This window comes from Staurois parvus, unplaced genomic scaffold (genome assembly GCF_062004578.1).
Source record: "Staurois parvus isolate SC_StPar_1 unplaced genomic scaffold, SC_StPar_1.0 ptg000285l, whole genome shotgun sequence".
Lineage (NCBI taxonomy): Eukaryota > Metazoa > Chordata > Amphibia > Anura > Ranidae > Staurois > Staurois parvus.
In genome coordinates, this window is record NW_028318081.1 from 237,426 (window position 1) to 258,557 (window position 21,132).

A 21,132-nucleotide genomic window follows, 5' to 3' on the forward strand; every position below is an offset into this window, starting at 1 on the left:
GTTATACTCACTGTGGAACCTAAGGGGTTAATCCTCTGCATTGTGTAAAAAGGCTGTTTGATCCTGTCTTCTCTAATTCTCCTCTTGTTCAAATGTCCACCTGATAGGACAGACTAACCCCATAGCCACATGCACATGCTAAGTTTAGTGTGTATTGCTAGAGAAGTTTTTTTTTCCTGGGAGAGTACATGTAACCAGCACAGGGCCAATCAGCACTGTCCAGACCAGGGGCGGACTGACAACTCATGGGGCCCCCAGGCAATAGGGGATAATGGGGCCCCTGTGTCCTTGCCCAAACTCAAAAAAGCCTATGAAAAAGGTACCAGGGGCATCTCATGGGGCCCCCTACTGACCCCGGGCCCTCGGGCAGTGCCCAAGTTTCCAAATGGTCAGTCCGCCCCTAGTCCAGACATAGGTCAGGGGTTCTGCATCCTCCTAGAGCAGAATGAAAACTCTGATAGAAGTCACAAGACTGCTCTAACTGCTGATGAGGAACGGTATTTAGCAGTTTACTAAAATAATTGCATTTCCATGTTGTGAGTACTGTGGGATATAGTGAATGCAGGGTCCGGGGAGACCAGATATAGTGAATGCAGGGTCCAGGGAGACCAGATATAGTGAATGCAGGGTCCGGTAAGACCAGATATAGTGAATGCAGGGTCCAGGGAGACCAGATATAGTGAATGCAGGGTCCGGGGGGACCAGATATAGTAAATTCAGGGTCTGGGGGGACCAGATATAGTGAATGCAGGGTCCGCGGAGACCAGATATAGTGAATGCAGGGTCCGGGGAGGCCAGATATAGTGAATGCGGGGTCCGGGGAGAGCGGATATAGTGAATGCAAGGTCCGGGGAGACTGGATATAGTGAATGCAGGGTCCGGGGAGACCAGATATAGTGAATGCAGGGTCCAGGGAGACCAGATATAGTGAATGCAGGGTCCCGGGAGACCAGATATAGTGAATGCGGGGTCCGGGGAGAGCGGATATAGTGAATGCAAGGTCCGGGGAGACTGGATATAGTGAATGCAGGGTCCGGGGAGACCAGATATAGTGAATGCAGGGTCCAGGGAGACCAGATATAGTGAATGCAGGGTTCCGGGAGACCAGATATAGTGAATGCGGGGTCCAGGGAGAGCGGATATAGTGAATGCAAGGTCCGGGGAGACTGGATATAGTGAATGCAGGGTCCTGGAAGACCGGATATGCAGCACCAAAAGCAGCTGAAACTGATTAACAACCCCCTCTTCTACTTAACTGACCAGATCAATATCCCAGGAATTTAATTGACTTGATGCTAGACTCTGATTAAAAAAAAGTTCCTTGACTTTTTTTGAGCAGTGTGTACATATGCATGTACGTACATACATACATACATATATATATATACACACTTTATTGCCAAAAGTATAGGGCCTGTCCTCCAAATCATTGGATTCAGGTGTTCCAATCCCCTCCATGGACACAGGTATATAAAATCAAGCCCCTAGGCATGCAGACTGCTTCTACAAACATTTGTGAAAGAATGGGTCGCTCTCATGAGCTCAGTGACTCCAAGCGTGGTCCTGTGATAGGTTGTCACCTGTGCAATAAGTCCATCCGTGACATTTCCTGGCTACTAAATATTCTACGCTCAACTGTTAGTGGGATTGTAACAAAGTGGAAGCAACTGGGAACAACAGCAACTCAGCCACCAAGTGGTAGGCCATGAAAAATGACAGAGCGGGGTCAGCGCATGCTGAAGCGCACAGTGCACAGAAATCGCCAACTGTCTGCAGAGTCGTCCATCTTCTCATCAACTCTGACCAGCTTCCCTGTCCCTGCTGAGGAAAAGCACCCCCACAACATGATGCTGCCACCACCATCTTTCACAGTGGGGATGGGGTGTTCAGGATGATGTGCAATGTTAGTTTTCTGCCACACATAGCGTTTTGCTTTTAGGCAAAAAAGTAAAATTTTGGTCTCATCTGACCAGAGCACCTTCTTCCACATGTTTTCTGTGTCCCCCACATGGCTTCTCACAAACTGCAAACGGGACTTCTTATGGCTTTCTTTCAACAATGGATTTCTTCTTGCCACTCCTCCATAAAGGTCAGATTTGTGAAGTACACAACTAATAGTTGTCCTGTGGACAGATTCTCCCACCTGAGCTGTGGATCTCTGCAGCTCCTCTACAGTTCCCATGGGCCTCTTGGCTGCTTCTCTGATTAATGCTCTCCTTGCCCGGCCTGTCGGTTTAGGTGGACGGCCATGTCTTGGTACGTTTGCAGTTGTGCCATACTCTTTCCATTTTCGAACGATGGATTGCATAGTGCTCCATTAGATGTTCAAAGCTTGGAGTATTTTTTTTTAAACCTAACCCTGCTTTAAGCTTCTCCACAACTTTATCCCTGACCTGTCTGGTGTATTCCTTGGCCTTTAAGACGCTGTTGGTTCACTAATGTTCTCTAACAAACCTCTGAGGGCTTCACAGAACAGCTGTATTTATACTGAGATTAAATTACAGACAGGTGGGCTCTATTTACTAATTAGGTGACTTCTGAAGGCAATTGGTTCCGCTAGATTTTAGTTAGGGGTATCAAAGTAAAAGGGGCTGAATACAACTGCACGCCACACTTTTCACATATCTATTTGTAAAAAATTTTGAAAACCATTTATCATTTTCTGTCCAATTCACAATTATGTGCCACTTTGTGTTGGTCACATAAAATCCCAATAACATACATTTACGTTTTTGGTTGTAACATGACAAAATGTGGAAAATGTCAAGGGGTATGAATACTTTTTAAAGACACTGTATATACTGTGTGTGTGTATGTGTATGTATATGTATGTATATATATATATATATATATATATATATATATATATATATATATTGTTTTAAATAACATCACCCCTTATGTTGGTCTTGTTTTTACAGAATAATATGAACAGTTTGATGTCAAAAGAGGCTGGCTCTGATTTGTTGTCTGCATGTCTCTTCGTCACGAAGACAATTCTGTCCTCTTATACCTATGGTGAATGGGAAAACTTTGTGATGTATAAGCTAGATCCATTATTTCCCAGCATGAACTCTGACCAGTTGTCCACCTTGTTAGAATCTGCTGACTGCAGTAAATACAAGTTAACGTAAGTTTGAGACATCTCACCTATGTTCATATTTGCATTTACTTTTATTGGAAATTGTTTTCTGACCTCGCTTTTTCTGGTTAGGAACAGTTTCCTGTAACCAAAACTCCCAGTGTACTAAAATGTATCTAATGATAAAACCTTTTTTTTTTTTTTGTTTTAATTGTGGAAAGATTTAACTTCAAAATAATAGAGTTGTCATAAGTGCAAGAGGTGAGGGGAAATCTTCTGGTGACAGCTGTCCAAGCTGGGATGTCCCCTCCCTTTGGGCAGATCTCCTCTCGCGTCCTGTTGAGCCTCCACGATGTGAAGGAGAATCTCTTCAGCAGGACTGGAGGACTTATGCAGGCCATAGACGGGTCGAATATCGGCCGATTTTTCGGCCAGAAAAAAATCGGCCAATTTTCGCACCGTTAGTGGGTTAATTGATCGGCTGTTTTTCAGGGTTTTGGCACATTTTTTTTATCTGTAAAGTTGGACAAAAATCGCCCGATTTTGCCGATCGGATGATTTTCCCAGCAATGATGGGTAAATCGGCCGATCGTTTTACCGATAAAAAAATCTGCGCATAAGCCATGACCTGCAAGAAGAGGAAAAAAAGAAGATTAAGAAGAAGAAGAAAAAGGAGAAGAAAAGAAGGAGAAGAAAAAGGAGAAGAAAAAGAAGGTGAAGAAAAAGGAGAAGAAAAAAGAAGAAAAAGAAGAAGAGGAAGTAAAAGAAGAAGAAGAGGAAGTAAAAGAAGAAGAAGAGGAAGAAAAGAAGAAGAGGAAGAAAAAGAGGAAGAAAAAGAGGAAGAGGAAGAGGAAGAAAGAGGAAGAAAAAGAAGAAGAGGAAGGAAAAGAAGAAGAGGAAGAAAAAGTGGCAGAAAAAGAAGAAGAAGAGGAAGAAAAAGAAGAGAGGAAGAAAAAGAAGAAGAATAAAAAGAAGAAGAAGAGGAAGAGGAAGAAAAAGAAGAGGAAGAGGAAGAAAAAGAAGAGGAAGAGGAAGAAAAAGAAGAAGAGGAAGAAGAAGAAGAGGAAGAAGAAGAAGAAGAGGAAGAAAAAGAAAAAAGTAGAAGAAAAAGAAGAATTTCAGTCCGCTATATTTTATATGAAAAGTATTGCGGTTGCAATGTATCTATCTGTATCCGAATAAAAACATCTGTATCCAAAATGGATACAAATGGATACAATGTTGCAACCGCAATACTTTTTCATGTCAAATATAATAGCGGAGCTCTCTGTAAGGGACAGAAGTAATTAAATGTCAGCCGTAGACGGGACGAAAATCGTACAGTTTTTTTTTTTACCATTGGTGGTAACGTTGGCCCATTGACCACTGAACGACCGTTTTTTTTCGTTTTTTTTTTTTTTTTTTTTAAACGGCTGGCTTTTGCCCATCTATGGCCTGCATTAGAAGGGTTTTTATTCTTCCATACTCTGTTCCAAGCTAAAAAAAGACATTTTGACTATACGTACACCTTAATAGCTATACATTAAAAACGTAAATTTTTTTGGGGTGAAATGTAAAAACAGTATTTGACATTGGTTATATGGTTTCTGTTTTGTGTCACACAGTTTGAAGCAGCTGGATAAATATTTTAACAGCTTTACACCTGACACTCGCATGAGCCTATTTGGAGTTTTGAATGGATTTATCAGCAAGCAACAGACAGATTCAGGTATAGTCAACACATAAATGGGAATAGTGGACTGTAATGATGATAAACTGTTGGGGTGTGGCCATGCTGGAGAGTGCTGGGGGATTGACTTGGAGACAAGTGCTGTGAAGGCATCATGATGGGGTTATAGTGGTCCTGCTGGAGTCTTAAATGATTACTATATATTACTTTGCAACCTTTTGTGGCCATGTGCCCCACCAAGAGTCAGACAAATAGTACCCCCTATGTATTCACATGATATGTTTTTTACACTACTGGTAAAGAAAAAAGCATACTTCTATAAACCGTAGAAAAAAATAATCATTTTCACTGCTTGGTGAACTGGTAACGGGGTGCTCTAGAGTGACACTTTGTTTAACCACTTGCTCTATGGAAGCATTACCCTCCTTCCCGACCAGGCCATATTTTTGCTTTACGGCGCTCCACTACTTTAACTGATAATTGCACAGTCATGCAACACTTTACACAAACTAAATTTATTTAAAAACCCCAGTAGATCAGCTGTTTTTGAAATACTCAGACCAGCCTGTCTTGCACCAACAACCATGCCACGTTCAAAGTCACTTAAATTCCCTTTCTTCCCCATTCTGTTGCTCGGTTTGAACTTCAGCAAGTCATCTTCACCACGTCTAAGGCTGGCCATACATTATATAATTTTCTTGAGATTTTTGGTTTAGATTTACCAAAAACCATATAATAGGAGGTCAAACCTAACAACACTTTCAGTTGTATCCAATTAGGCAGGCTCTTGCACTACATAGTTGAAGGTAAATCTAAAGGAAGTTGGGCAGAAATTGGACAGAAAATTGTATAGTGTATGGCCAGCCTAAAAGCCTAAATGCCTTGAGTTGCTGCCATGTGATTGGCTGATTAGCAGTTTGTGTTACCAAGCAATTGAACAGGTGTACCGAATAGTGGCCGGTGAGTGTATGTACATACAGGTGAAACTCGAAAAATTAGAATATCATGCAAAAGTTCATTTATTTCAGTAATGCAACTTAAAAGGTGAAACTAATATATGAGATAGACTCATTACATGCAAAGCAAGATAGTTCAAGCCGTGATTTGTCATCATTGTGATGATTATGGCTTACAGCTCATGAAAACCCCAAATCCACAATCTCAGAAAATGAGAATATTACATGCAATCAATAAAACAAGGATTGTACATAGAACAATATCGGACCTCTGAAAAGTATAAGCATGCATATGTACTCAGTACTTGGTTTGGGCCCCTTTTGCAGCAATTACTGCCTCAATGCGGCGTGGCATGGAAGCTATCAGCCTGTGGCACTGCTGAGGTGTTATGGAAGACCAGGATGCTTCAATAGCGGCCTTCAGCTCTTCTGCATTGTTCGGTCTCATGTCTCTCATCTTTCTCTTGGCAATGCCCCATAGATTCTCTATGGGGTTCAGGTCAGGCGAGTTTGCTGGCCAATCAAGCACGATAATCCTACGGTCATTGAACCAGGTTTTGGTGCTTTTGGCAGTGTGGGCAGGTGCCAAGTCCTGCTGGAAAATGAAGTCAGCATCCCCACAAAGCTTGTCTGCGGAAGGAAGCATGTAGTGCTCCAAAATCTGCTGGTAGACTGCTGCGTTGACCCTGGACTTAATGAAGCACAGTGGACCAACACCAGCAGAATACATGGCTCCCCAAATCAACACAGACTGTGGAAACTTCACACTTAACTTCAAGCATCTTGCAGTGTGTGCCTCTCCATTCTTCCTCCATACTCGGGGTCCTTGGGCCTCTCCATTCTTCCTCCATACTCGGGGTCCTTGGTTTCCAAATGAGATGCAAAAGTTGCTCTCATCAGAAAAGAGGACTTTGGACCACTGAGCAACAGACCAGGTCTGTTTTTCTTTAGCCCAGGTAAGACGATTCTGCCGTTGTTGTTCAGGAGCGGCTTGACAAGAGGAATTCGACATTTGAAGCCCATGTCCAGGATCCGTCTGTGTGTGGTGGCTCTTGATGCACTGACTCCAGCCTCAGTCCACTCCTTGTGAAAGTCCCCAACACTTTTGAATGGCCTTTTCCTGACAATCCTCTCCAGGCTGCGGTCATCCCTTCTGTTTGTGCACCTTTTTCTTCCACACTTTTCCCTTCCACAAAACTTTCTATTAATGTGCTTTGATACAGCACTTTGGGAGCATCCAACTTCTTTTGCAATTACCTTTTGAGGCTTTCTCTCCTTATGAAGGGTGTCAATGATGGTTTTCTGCACAACTGTCAGGTCAGCAGTCTTTCCCATGATTGTGATTCCTACTGAACCAGACTGAGAGACCATTTAAAGGCTCAGGAACCCTTTGCAGGTGTTATGGCTTAATTAGCTGACTAGAGTGGGACACTTTGAGCCGAGAATATTGCACCTTTTCACAATATTCTCATTTTCTGAGATTGTAGATTTGGGGTTTTCATGAGCTGTAAGCCATAATCATCACAATGATGACAAATCACGGCCTGAACTATCTTGCTTTGCATGTAATGAGTCTATCTCATATATTAGTTTCACTTTTTAAGTTGCATTACTGAAATAAATGAACTTTTGCACAATATTCTAATTTTTTGAGTTTCACCTGTATGTCTGATTTCATGTTCTATACGTGAGCTAAATACACCTAGCAAGCGCCGCATGTTCATTGACAATTGACTGTTTACTAAAACATTTTATCTTTTTAAATCATTTTTGCTTACATGATTTTGCATCTAAAGTATTGTGTCATTCTGGAGTTATGCTGGGGCTTGTTCATAACTATCCTATGTGCCTTCTTTGAGGCTTTGGCAGAGAACCTTTTAAAATGTTGTCTCTCTGTATTTCCTCAAGTGTTATAAGCAATTTAATGGTATAATAACATATACTGTTGGTGTAAAAATGAAGCTGCTTGTACAGTGATGGTTATTTCTAATGTGAAATGTATTTAAATTTTTTAAAAATTATTAAAAATCTGTTTATGCGTTTTTGGTATATACCTTTAAATAATGATCATCTTAGTTATATAGTCCTTGCTATGGTTCTGCAGTTTTCCCAGATTATGAGGTTTGGTGGAGGGAGACATTTTGGTTTAAATTTGCTAAAGGCAGATAGACTGTGCACTTCACAAGTGTAATTACTCCAGAGCTTAGTAAATGAGCAGAAGCTCTGTTGATTTTCATCATCCAATCATGCGCAAGCAAAAATGCTGTTTTTTTTTTTTAAACTTTCTTGCACGTGATTGGGTATTCTTTGTAAAGTGGAGATTTACTTCACTTACTAAGGTCTGGAGCAACTGCACTTTGCAAAGTTACATATAGTTACATAGTTAGTCTGGCTGAAAAAAGACAAAAGTCCATCTAGTTCAGCCATTCAAAAAAAAAAGAAGTTATAATCCTATACCCACAGTTGATCCAGAGCAAGGCAAAAAACCCAGCAAAGCACGATCCAATTTGCTGCTGTGAGGAAAAAATTCCTTCCTGATCACCCGAGAGGATATTCCCTGGATCAACTTTACCTCTAAATGTTAGTATCCAGTTATATTCTGTGTATTTAAGAAAGAATCCAGGAATTTTTAAAGCAATCCACTGAGCTGGCCAGAACCAACTCTTGAGGGAGTCTATTCCACATTTTCACAGCTCTTACTGTGAAGAAACCTTTCCGTATTTGGAGATTAAGCTCTTCACGCCAGCCGAACGCAAATGTGCGGCCTCCCGGCATCTGGGCCTAGACGCCGAGCGGCCGCACATTTGCGTTCTATTGAAAAAGGACATATGTGCCGAGAGCGCTCCCAGTACACATGTCTGGTACTCATTGAAAGGTCCCGATCTCCTCTTTTGATTGGGACCTTTCCCGATCATGTGACCACCGGCCACATGACTCTAAACCCCACCTCCCAGCTTCCTAAACTCTTAAAGGGCCGGGGGGCGCCGGTGTGAAGGGGTTAAATCTCTTTTCCTTCAGTCGTAAAGAGTGCCCCCTTGTCCTCTGTGATGACCATACGAATATATCCCCCCTTATATTTTATACATGGAGCTCATATCCCCCTTATATATTATACATGAAGATCATATCCCCCTTATGTATTATACATGGAGATCATATCCCCCCTTATGTATTATACATGGAGATCATATCCCCCTTATGTATTATACATTGAGATCATATCCCCCCTTATGTATTATACATGGAGATCATATCCCCCCTTATGTATTATACATGGTGATCATATCCCCCTTATGTATTATACATGGTGATCATATCCCCCCCCCCTTATATATTATACATGGTGATCATATCCCCCCTTATGTATTATACTTGGAGATCATATCCCCCCTTATGTATTATACATGGAGATCAAATCCCCCCTTATGTATTATACATGGGGATCATATCCCCCCTTATGTATTATACATGGAGATCATATCTCCCCTTATGTATTATACATGGAGATCAAATCCCCCCTTATGTATTATACATGGGGATCATATCCCCCCTTATGTATTATACATGGAGATCATATCCCCCTTATGTATTATACATGGTGATCATATCCCCCTTATGTATTATACATGGTGATCATATCCCCCCTTATGTATTATACATGGAGATCATATCCCCCCTTATGTATTATACATGGTGATCATATCCCCCCTTATGTATTATACATGGAGATCATATCCCCCCTTATGTATTATACATGGTGATCATATCCCCCCTTATGTATTATACATGGGATCATATCCCCCCTTATGTATTATACATGGTGATCATATCCCCCCTTATGTATTATACATGGAGATCATATCCCCCTTATGTATTACACATGGAGATCATATCCCCCCTTATGTATTATACATGGAGATCATATCCCCCCTTATGTATTATACATGGAGATCATATCCCCCCTTATGTATTACACATGGAGATCATATCCCCCCTTATGTATTATACATGGAGATCATATCCCCCCTTATGTATTATACATGGAGATCATATCCCCCCCTTATGAATTATACATGGAGATCATATCCCCCCTTATGTATTATACATGGAGATCATATCCCCCCTTATGTATTATACATGGAGATCATATCCCCCTTATGTATTATACATGGTGATCATATCCCCCCTTATGTATTATACATGGTGATCATATCCCCCGTTATGTATTATACCTGGAGATCATATCCCCCCTTATGTATTATACATGGAGATCATATCCCCCCCTTATGTATTATACATGGAGATCATATCCCCCCTTATGTATTATACATGGAGATCATATCCCCCCTTATGTATTATACATGGTGATCATATCCCCCCTTATGTATTATACATGGTGATCATATCCCCCCTTATGTATTATACATGGAGATCATATCCCCCTTATGTATTATACATGGTGATCATATCCCCCCTTATGTATTATACATGGTGATCATATCCCCCCTTATGTATTATACATGGAGATCATATCCCCCTTATGTATTATACATGGAGATCATATCCCCTTTATGTATTATACATGGAGATCATATCCCCCCCTTATGTATTATACATGGAGATCATATCCCCCCTTATGTATTATACATGGAGATCATATCCCCCCTTATGTATTATACATGGTGATCATATCCCCCCTTATGTATTATACATGGTGATCATATCCCCCCTTATGTATTATACATGGAGATCATATCCCCCTTATGTATTATACATGGAGATCATATCCCCCTTATGTATTATACATGGAGATCATATCCCCCCCTATGTATTATACATGGTGATCATATCCCCCCTTATGTATTATACATGGTGATCATATCCCCCCTTATGTATTATACATGGTGATCATATCCCCCCCTTATGTATTATACATGGTGATCATATCCCCCCTTATGTATTATACATGGTGATCATATCCCCCTTATGTATTATACATGGTGATCATATCCCCCCCCTTATGTATTATACATGGAGATCATATCCCCCCCTTATGCATTATACATGGAGATCATATCCCCCTTATGTATTATACATGGAGATCATATCCCCCCTTATGTATTATACATGGAGATCATATCCCCCTTATGTATTATACATGGAGCTCATATCCCTCTTATGTATTATACATGGAGATCATATCCCCCCTTATGTATTATACATGGAGATCATATCCCCCCCTTATGTATTATACATGGAGATCATATCCCCCCTTATGTATTATACATGGAGATCATATCCCCCCTTATGTATTATACATGGAGATCATATCCCCCCCCTTATGTATTATACATGGAGATCATATCCCCCCCTTATGTATTATACATGGAGATCATATCCCCCCTTATGTATTATACATGGAGATCATATCCCCCCTTATGTATTATACATGGAGATCATATCCCCCCCCCTTATGTATTATACATGGAGATCATATCCCCCCCCCCTTATGTATTATACATGGAGATCATATCCCTCTTATGTATTATACATGGTGATCATATCCCCCCTTATGTATTATACATGGTGATCATATCCCCCCTTATGTATTATACATGGTGATCATATCCCCCCCTTATGTATTATACATGGAGATCATATCCCCCCCTTATGTATTATACATGGAGATCATATCCCCCTTATGTATTATACATGGAGATCATATCCCCCTTATGTATTATACATGGAGATCATATCCCCCCTTATGTATTATACATGGTGATCATATCCCCCCTTATGTATTATACATGGTGATCATATCCCCCCTTATGTATTATACATGGAGATCATATCCCCCCTTATGTATTATACATGGAGATCATATCCCCCCTTATGTATTATACATGGAGATCATATCCCCCCCTTATGTATTTATACATGGAGATCATATCCCCCCTTATGTATTATACATGGAGATCATATCCCCCCTTATGTATTATACATGGAGATCATATCCCCCCTTATGTATTATACATGGAGATCATATCCCCCCTTATGTATTATACATGGTGATCATATCCCCCCTTATGTATTATACATGGTGATCATATCCCCCCTTAATCTCCTCTTAAGAGAGAATAAATTCAAGTGCACAGTCTATTTGCCTTTAGTAAATCAACCCCTTTGCTTTCCCCTCTTGACATAAAATGCATGAGCTCCACCAACCGGGTCAGGGTAACTCTGTACAGAAAAAATGGATTACTATACATGCTGCCATATCACCAGAAATGGATTGCTAATATGTTACAGAAAGAAAATGTAAAAGAGATGAATTCCTTTATCAGGCACTTGACAGTCCGCTTTCTGTCATTTGTTTCTTGCAGGTTTCTGTCCTGAGAGTGGAGAGAACAGCACCACTGCAGTAGTGAACTCAATAGGTGGATTTGCAATCTTCATGGATTATCCCCAGTTTAAGAAAATCTACCCCGCTTTTGATTGGGTAGGTGTGCTTTTGCTTCATGCTGGCCAGGTTGACCCTCAGCATATAATAGCATGGAGGGAAGACCACGAATTGCTCATAGCATTCAATCAGATTGGTCTAACATTATTATACGTATTAGCCCTGTACACACTAAATGCAGCTTTGAAATCACGCTACTTCACTTGAAGCACATCAGTGCGATTTGTACCTCCCGTTTCACTATGGCCTGCAACTTCATTTACCAGAAGTCAATGTGTATCACAATGAAATCAGAAAAAAAAGTAGTAATGCAGGAACTATTTTTGAAATCTCGCTACTTCAAATCGCACTGATTAAGACAGTGCCCTAGAAATACATTGGATGCGACTCCGGGTGCGATTTATAAATCGCATGTCGCACCTGAAGTCGCACCGGTGTGAACCAGGGCTCATACAGGATTCATAAAGTGGCAACAATTTTCACAGCTCTTTACAAAAACAGTTACAATTCAATACAAGAGGATTAGGAGGGCCTTGTCCATAGGAGTTTACAGTCTAACTTGTTATATGATTGGCTATGGTGGGTTCAGGGGCAGACTGACCATTCGGGGTCAGTAGGGGGCCCCAGAGATGCCCCTGGTATCTTTCATAGGCATTTTTGGGTGTGGTTTGAGTGTGGGCGAGGACACCGGGGCCCCATGATCCCCTATTGCCCGGGGGCCCCATGAGTTGTCAGTCCACCCCTGGGTGGGTCATGATGTTTTATTATTCAAACTGGATGTCCTCAGGGCTTCTATTGTGTCTTCCTCAGTGTAAGGTACACTAAACCTGAACTAACCCAGAACAAGAGCACCCATCAAGTGTAGTTAAATGTATCTAAAGTCAAAACCTTTTCTTTTTAGTTTCTAGTTTTGGAAGGGTTAGAACCTCGGTCAGGTTTATATTGCTGTTTTTGCTGCTAGGGAGAGCCTTTCTCTCTATTTGTTCTGATGACCAATGTCACCAGTAGAGATGAGCGAATTATTCAAAAATTCAGTTCAGCTGATTCGCCGAATTCTCGGAATAAATTCGCTTCGATCCGAATATATTCGCTGCGAATTTAACTTATAAAAAGGGTGTTTCTAGGCTTCAGAGAGCCTTTATATTAGTGCAGAACACTGTACCTTTAATTTAAATGCCCTTGGAGTCTGCTGGGGAAGAGAAATAATACTGTCAGTCAGTATGACATGCAGATGAGTGCCGTCGATCTTAGAATCACCGCACACTTCACTCATTTGGCCAGTCACGGGGCCAAAACCAGAGTGTGGAGCCACAGTGTGGCGGTGGAGGCAGCAGCAATGGGAGGCCATACAGCACCCTATGACAAAAATGGAACCCACCAGCAGTGTGAGGAGACCTGAAAGTGGCACATGGCAGAGTGTGGCGATGGAGACAGCAGCAATGGGAGGCCGTACAGGGACCCATGACACACTCTGGACCTGGCAGCAGCATGAGCAGGCGGTACAGGGGCCCATGACAGATTACGGGCCTGGCAGCAGCATGAGGAGTCGGTACGGGGGCCCATGGCAGATTACGGGCCTGGCAGCAGCATGAGGAGGCGGTACAGGGGCCCATGGCAGAGTGGCGGAGCGTAAGCAGCTAAAATTGAAGGCCATACAGAGGCCTATGTTAAAAAGTCCCCCCAGCAGCAGCATGGGGAGACGACTATCAAGAGTCCAATGGCAGAGTGGCGGAGCGGAAGCAGCTTCAATTGAAGGCCATACACAGGCCTAGGTTAAAAAGTCCCCCCAGCAGCAGTGTGGGGAGACGACTATCAAGAGTCCAATGGCTGAGTGGCGATCCGGGAAGTCAGCGTTGTGATTGCAGATGCAATGCAGAGATTCTATGAGGTGATGCCGTGGGTGCGAAGAAGATCATATACCGTCGTACTTCCATCCATAAGACGGAACAACCTGCGAACCGGGAGCTTTATTGCCCTGACCCACTGAGCAGCTTCTGGGATACCCAAGAGGCCCATGGCAGAGTGGCGGAGCGTAAGCAGCTTCAATTAAAGGCCATACAGAGGCCTATGTTAAAAAGTCCCCCCAGCAGCAGCGTGGGGGCTACAGCAACTGGATGCCAGAAAGTGGCCGATAGGGCTATATACTGCATGGAATTATAAAGTTGTAAAGACAGCGGCCTATAAGGCTATACACACTATAACAATCATGACTTGATTGACCATTGGCCTATAAGGCTATACACAGCATGAATATCATGACTTATTCTGAGAGTGGTTTGGAAGGCTATATACAAAAAGTAATTCATGAGCTGTCCGGACAGCGGACAATAAGTACATATATACAAATCAATTCATCAGCTGTCCAGCCAGCGGCCTCAAAGGCGACACATATAGAAAGCAATTCATGAGCTGTTCAGACAGCGGCCTCTAAGGCGACAGATATACAAAGCAATTCCCGAGGTGTTCAGGGAGCGGCCTGAACGGCTAGGTTATTACTAAATATATTTTTGTGGCCAAACATCGGCCTATAAATAGATGTCTACACAGTGACAAAAAATTATGTCGCCAGACAGCGGCCCCTAAGGCGACAGATATACAAAGCAATTCCCGAGGTGTTCAGTGAGCGGCTTGAACGGCTAGGTTATTACTAAATATATCTTTCTGGCCAAACATCGGCCTATAAATAGATGTCTACACAGTGACAAAAAAGTAGGTCGCCTTACAGCGACACATATGCTGACGCAACGCTGTAGTCCCAACATTGGCCCCCTGGCCACGCTTGACTTTCTGGCCACATAGTCGACATACGGCTACGTTTACTTCCTCGGGCGGCTTGACGAAAAATTGCCACACCACCGAGTAGGAAACTTTGCCCCCGCTACTCCTCACTGGCTGACTGCTACTTCCTCCGTGCACACCGGCACCACTACTGGCCGTGGTGGTAGGCTGCAGTGGAGCTGGTGCTCTACTCCGTGGCCGTTTGGCTCCACTGACACTGCTGCGACCCTGCTGCCTCCTGGGCAACCCACCGACTGTTTTGCTCGCTGGCAAGCTGGCACCCTCTTCTCCTGATGATGCGGAAGCAATAGCCTGATGACGACGAGGCTGCCAAGTGCGATCAGCCTCATCATCATCAATTAGGGTCTCCGCGTCACTACTAGCCCCCTCGGCTGCGTGTGGGTCAGGAGACAGACCTGTCTCTAGACCGGCTACCGAGCCACTCTCCTCGCCAGTACTTCTTCGCCTGGCTGCTGAAGAGGCGGATGTCTCCCCCCGTTCCTGACCACCCTCTGTTAGCTCTTCCTCACTGTACAGTGGGGCTGAGCCCACAGCATGCGATACTTCGCTTGGTGAGGGAACACCAAAGGACAGGGGCAGGTCGAGGACACGTGATTTCAGTGGGCTTGCTCCCGGGCCATGCCAACTAACGGTTGTGTCTGACGTACCCACCGACCGTTGGCTGTAGGTGTCAGAGGTGACCTGGGAAGAGGAAGACGACCGAGTCAACCAATTGATGACGGCAGGGTTGTCGGTGGAGACACGACCACTGGATGACACCGGGAGCACTGGCCTCTGGCTGCGACTAGTGCTGCCTCGACCCCTTCCTCTGCTGCCACGTCTGCTCGCTCCTGAAACATTGCCTCCTCTGCCACTCCTCTGCGTGTTGTCTGACATACTCTTTAATTCAATAAGCACCCCAAAAATAAAACCGGATTTAACTCTTTGAACGTACAATAGTGGTTGTGAAGCAGAAAGTCAGTTTATTGTACACAATCGGTCAATTGCAGCTTGCCGTTGGCTGTAAACTGTACGTTTATGTCACTGGAATGCACTAATCACCCAAAAAATATTACCGCCAGCCGGCGTGTAAATGGATTTAACTCTTTGAACGTACAATAGTGGTTGTGAAGCAGAAAGTCAGTTTATTGTACACAATCGGTCAATTGCAGCTTGCCGTTGGCTGGAAACTGTACATTTATGTCACTGGAATGCACTAATCACCCAAAAAATATTACCACCAGCCGGCGTGTAAATGGATTTAACTCTTTGAACGTACAATAGTGGTTGTGAAGCAGAAAGTCAGTTTATTTAGCACAATCGGTCAATTGCAGCTTGCCGTTGGCTGGAAACTGTACGTTTATGTCACTGGAATGCACTAATCACCCAAAAAATATTACCGCCACCCGGCGTGTAAATGGATCTAACTCTTTGAACGTACAATAGTGGTTGTGAAGCAGAAAGTCAGTTTATTTAGCACAATCGGTCAATTGCAGCTTGCCGTTGGCTGGAAACTGTATGTTTGTGTCACTGGAATGCACTAATCATCCAAAAAATATTACCGCCAGCCGGCGTGTAAATGGATTTAACTCTTTGAACGTACAATAGTGGTTGTGAAGCAGAAAGTCAGTTTATTTTGCACAATCGGCAAACTGCAGCACCAACTGTGCACGACAGCCACCAAAAAAAAAAAGGGTGTATGTCACTTTAAATTTTCGATTCTTTGATAGCTGTGGCCCTAAGTAACGATTCTGTGTCCCTGAGTAACGATTCTGTGTCCCTGAGTAACAATTCTGTGTCCCTGAGTAACGATTCTGTGTCCCTGAGTAACGATTCTGTGTCCCTGAGTAACGATTCTGTGTCCCTGAGTAACGATTCTGTGGCCCTAAAGTCTCTGTGGCCCTAACTCTGTCCCTTAATACACACAGGTCTGTCTCTCTTGAATGACCGGAGGCTAATGGAGAATTCTAAGATGGCCGCGATTTATAGCTCCACCATTACACAGTGCTGGCTGGCTGCTGATTGGCTAATGCGATCACATGTCATGAATGCATTATGGGTCAGCGCGCCTTGTCTGCGCGCCTTCCCAGAGATCCCCGCCCCATCTTCTCTGTCCATTTTCTCCGTCGCCACACATGTCGCCACCATTTTTGGGAAAATTCGATTCGTGCATCCGAAGTTTGCTAATCTTCGGATTCGTCGCGAATCGAATTTTTCCAAATCTTCGGAACGAATTCCACTTCGTCATGTTCGATTCGCTCATCTCTAGTCACCAGGACAGTAAATTATGGAAAACCCAACATGTAGCAATAGTCACTGCAACAGTAGCAGAAAGGAAATCCGTCAACAGGGACAGTTTTGGGAGTTTGGGTGACAACAAATCTTGCACTCCAGTGGGGATAACTGAGTGTGACGTTCTCAGTGAAGACAGGTGTTGTCACTGTCCTGGTTGTCCTGAGTACTTATACTCCTTTACAGAATCCGTCACAGCAGGGGTATTGAATTCAAATTGATGCAGGTCCGATCAGTAAAAAATTCTTCCAGCAGAGGTCTGAATCCCATGATTGCTCACATCACACCCCCCCTTATATCACAATATCTTTCTTACTTCAGTGTCCTCACAGGAGTGTCCTCAGCCCCCCTTCACAGTAATGTTTTGAGACCCCCCTTCATATCACATAACCCTCCTTCAGATGTATCCTCTGCCCACCTTTACATCCGCCCACAGCCATGTCCTCTACCCTTCTTCACACCCCCCCACAGTCATGTTCTCTACCCCCCTTTACCCCCACCCCCCACCCCCTACAGCCATGTCCTCTACCCCCCTTCACACACCCCCACAGCCATGTCCTCTACCCCCCTTCACACCCCCCCACAGCCCTGTCCTCTACCCCCCTTCACACACCCCCACAGCCCTGTCCTCTACCCCCCTTCACACACACCCACAGCCATGTCCTCTACCCCCCTTCACCCCCCCCCCCACAGCCCTGTTCTCTGCCCCCCTTCGCACACCCCCACAGCCATGTCCTCTACCCCCCTTCACCCCCCCCCCAGCCATTTCCTTTACCCCCCTTCACCCCCCCCCCACACCCTACAGCCATGTCCTCTACCCCCCTTCACACCCCCACCCCCCACAGCCATGTCCTCTACTCCTCCTTCACCCCCCAACAGCCATGTCCTCTACCCTCCTCCACCCCCCCCCACCCCCCACAGCCATGTACTTTACCCTTCTTCACATCCCCCCTCCCCCCACAGCCATGTCCTATACTCTTCCTTCACCCCCACAGCCATGTCCTCTACCCCCTTCACACTCCTCACCCCCTGCAGCCATGTCCTCTAACCCCCTTCACACTCCTCACCCCCCACAGCCATGTCCTCTACCCCCTTCACCCCCCACAGCCATGTCCTCTCCCCCCATCACATCCCTTCTCCCCCACAGCCATGTCCTCTATCCTATAAAAGGTGACTACTTGTGAGCTATTATGAATGAGGTATTCAGTATGCTATTAGTTCTTGTCTATTAGTATTGTGTACTAGGTTCGCTGGCACTTACACAAACCCACTTAATTGTGTTGCAATTATTCAATTATATAAATTAATTCATAAATCAATTTATAGTGCCGCGCTCCTATTTAAAATCCTTAACTTAAGATATTCTCACACTTATAAATACACTAAAAGTGCTTCAGTGGATACATAAATAATATTAAAATAAATATCTGTGACTTTATAAAAAATAAATGAGATGATATTATAAATTAATCAAGATCATAATCTGTGGTGATACATATCACATGTGATCAATTAATCAATATTGTGCAAATACATAAGTGGCTGTACATAAATTAATAAAGTGCATAAATAAAGTCTCTTATAAATATGTGCAAATGTGCAGGTGAATTCCTTTTCCTCCCTCCAGGTGCCGTGTGATCTCAATATGCTCTCACCTTAATATTTGCCCAAATATATTTAGGCAAATAGACTTTTAATCCTTCCAGGATTGATGGGATAGTGCTCATAAGCAAGATGTTCCAGGGATAATATAGATCTATTGGAATCCTCCTGTGCTCTCCTCTTTTTCCATATGCAGCTGCTCATGCATGAGTATAAACAGGCTCTATAGGTATCTCCTATTTCCCCTCCTGGGGACACCTCTTCCTCGTATACTCCTTTCACCAGTATGGGGAATATATATCAAATCTTATTGAATTTTATGATGGTCAGCCTAGAGAAAATTCACAGCATCCAGCCAGCAGCATCCAGAGTTTTATATTATCCCTGGAACATCTTGCTTATGAGCACTATCCCATCAATCCTGGAAGGATTAAAAGTCTATTTGCCTAAATATATTTGGGCAAATATTAAGGTGAGCGCATATTGAGATCACACGGCACCTGGAGGGAGGAAAAGGAATTCACCTGCACATTTGCACATATTTATAAGAGACTTTATTTATGCACTTTATTAATTTATGTACAGCCACTTATGTATTTGCACAATATTGATTAATTGATCACATGTGATATGTATCACCACAGATTATGATCTTGATTAATTTATAATATCATCTCATTTATTTTTTATAAAGTCACACATGTCCTCTATCCCCTCTTCACACCCCCCTACCGCCACAGTCATGTCCTCTCCCTGGCTTCGCATCCCCCTCCCCCAACAGACATGTTCTTTACCCCCCCTTCATACTCCCTCTCCCCTCAGCCATGTCCTCTACCCCCTTCCCACCCCCTCCCCCCACAGTCATGTCCTCTACCCCCCTTCCAATCCCCCTCCCCCCCACAGCTTTGTCCTCTACCCCCCTTCCCCCACAGCCATGTCCTCTACCACCTTTCACATCCCCCTCCCCCCACACCAATGTCCTCTATTCCCTCTTCACACCCCCAAGGACCCAGAGAGTAAACAGTTAAAAGATGCAGGCACTTCCGCACAGTTATGGACAGTGGAGAGCACTGGACGGGGGGCCAGGAGTTGGCAAAGTTAACTTTTTAAAGCTGATTGGTTGCCAATCACCAGCTTGTTAATAGGAAAAGTTAACTTTGGCAGCCCCTACCCTCGCCCATCCAATGCTTTGCTGCCTCCAGCTTTCTGCTCTAAGAGAGACAGCGGGTGAAGGCTGGGAGGAGAAAGCGGCTCCCACCCAACCCCTCTCCCTGCCCTTGCCCCCATCCCCACCCCGCCCAGAGCTTTACTATCTTCCTCTCTCCAATCTAGGAGAATGACAGCGGGCGGAGTCTGGAAGAAAGCGACGTGAACACAGCGGTCCGGATCGGACACTAACTTGGTCCAGATCCAGACCGCGGTCCCCTATTTAATGATGCCTGCTTTAGAAGGTTGGGGGAGCAGAGATATTGTGCAATAAACCATCTAGCGGAACGTACACCTTCAAAAATGGTCTCCCCAATATTTCTATAAAGTCAGGTTTCCTTTAGACAGTTGACCCTGCAGTCTTCTGTCGCAGAATATTTGTCCATTTGTACAATTGTCCATGAAAGCTTCTTGAACATAAAAGCCGAGCTACATATACAAGCCGCGTCATTACCAACACCTTCTCACTTTGTCCAAAAACTGATTTTGCTTTTTCTATGCAGGTTGCTGCAGTGAGAATCCTGGGCCCTAACCAGCTGGCCACTGTGACCATCATCGAAACTGTATTCACTGACCAAGCCCAGGCCAACGCTCTGACTAACAGACTGGATACGATGTCTTTCACAGAAATAGATACGTACCTGCGTGCCCTCCAAGCAACTGCACTGGCGGTAAGTGGCAGTTGTATCTTTTCTATGTTAGCAGTGTTAGGGCTTGTTCACACTTGACTCATTTCTGACGCTTCCAAAACGCCCCATAGAGCCAGACAGGCATTAATGAGCTTTAAAGTACGGGCGTTCTGCAAGGGTTAAAAACGCTCCACAAACACCGTATGTGCAGTTTTGAGGCATTTTATAGGCTTTTAAATACAGTGGGGGAACATTCTAGAAGGTCAGTAGGGTTTTTAGTCCCCCCCACATTGGTGTATGGAGGAGAAAACAAAGTTAAGGTTTCAAGTTCCCCCATGGTATATTAATATAATGGGGAAGATTCTAGAAAATAGGAGTTTTTTAGCCCCCTCACTACACCTGGACAGTTTTAAGCCCTTCCCCCCCCAGGGTATACTAACATAATGGAGAAGATTCTA

The 21,132-nt window shown here is 43.8% G+C and overlaps 1 protein-coding gene across 1 annotated transcript in view; it reads left to right on the forward strand.

Moving 5' to 3' along the window:
- Nucleotides 1-21,132, forward strand: part of LOC149458511 (uncharacterized) — a 141,403-nt gene that overhangs the window by 65,104 nt on the left and 55,167 nt on the right. Inside the window, exons 21-24 of the mRNA XM_089682085.1 lie at nucleotides 2,922-3,130; nucleotides 4,687-4,790; nucleotides 12,091-12,206; nucleotides 20,549-20,716. Coding sequence (XP_089538211.1) covers nucleotides 2,922-3,130; nucleotides 4,687-4,790; nucleotides 12,091-12,206; nucleotides 20,549-20,716 — 597 coding nt within the window. The remainder of the gene's footprint in view (nucleotides 1-2,921; nucleotides 3,131-4,686; nucleotides 4,791-12,090; nucleotides 12,207-20,548; nucleotides 20,717-21,132) is intronic.